General features: G+C 36.7%; 1 protein-coding gene across 1 annotated transcript in view; it reads right to left on the reverse strand.

Annotated features, from left to right (window-relative positions):
• The window catches only part of LOC109824127 (threonylcarbamoyladenosine tRNA methylthiotransferase), a 5,366-nt gene continuing 4,631 nt past the window's right edge, over positions 286-1,020 (reverse strand). Inside the window, exon 11 of the mRNA XM_020390654.1 lies at positions 286-1,020. This exon is cut by the window's right edge and continues 46 nt beyond it. Coding sequence (XP_020246243.1) covers positions 510-1,020 — 511 coding nt within the window. The 3' untranslated portion in view covers positions 286-509.

Genomic DNA, 1,020 nt, shown 5'->3' on the forward strand with positions numbered 1-1,020 from the left:
ATCCAGCTTAAGAAATTTGAAGATGGTAAAAAAGAATTACTGGCTACAGCTATAGAAGATTTGAATTCAAATGATATCTACGCATGAAGCACAACCTGCTTTCCAAATACATCCACTGGACAGCTTAATACTCTACATCAGAGTGCATTCGTATTTTCACAATGATACCCATAAACATAAAAACCAAATCTTTGCTTGTTATTCAAATTCATGATAATGCATTCATCAAAATATTCATCATGCAAGACATTAGACAACATGCATTTAAATAGGCCCACAGCACACTTCTGGACCAAACATTCACTCCAAATTTTATATGCTAAATGAGGTACAATATCCACAACAAAATTCAGAAAGAATACAAACTCGCATTGCTGTTTAATTAAATGATACAAGGAACAACGGAGCTACCATAATTGTGAAGCTTGTGAACATTCCAGCAATCAATATCCACAACAAAATTTAAAAAAAGAACACATTTCAACCGAAAACAGCTTTTGCTTTTGCTGTTAATTAGATGATATAAAGAACAGCAGAGCTACAATAACCATGAAGCTTGTAAACATTCCCGCAATCAATATCCAATCCAAAGTAGACAGCCTGCCTCTAGTTCTTTCTTGTTTATCTATGCTTCGCATCTCGTCTTCATTACTCTTCTTCTCAGATTCTTGTGTCCTCTTCCTCAGTACTAGAGACTGAATAGAATTAACCAAACTTCTGCTTCTCGAATTTCCGTTTCTGGAGCTATCCATTATGATGCTTTCAGGAGCTTCATTTTCCATACAACAGATTTGTTCACAGTTCTGTGATGGTATGAGAGAGCAAGGTTCCGGGTCCTTTGAACACGTGCAATCAGTGCATGAATATGAGACAGGAGAAGTTTCAGTCATGGAATTACTTTTGGAAGTGTTGATGTTTACTGGTTCCGGGTTTCCTATAACTTCACCAAAGACCGACCACCTTGCAACTGATGTAATTCTTGCATTTATTGAAGTGCCAAGAAAACTCTCTGGGGCAATT

The sequence above is a fragment of the Asparagus officinalis genome, chromosome 9, assembly GCF_001876935.1.
Source record: "Asparagus officinalis chromosome 9, Aspof.V1, whole genome shotgun sequence".
NCBI lineage: Eukaryota > Viridiplantae > Streptophyta > Magnoliopsida > Asparagales > Asparagaceae > Asparagus > Asparagus officinalis.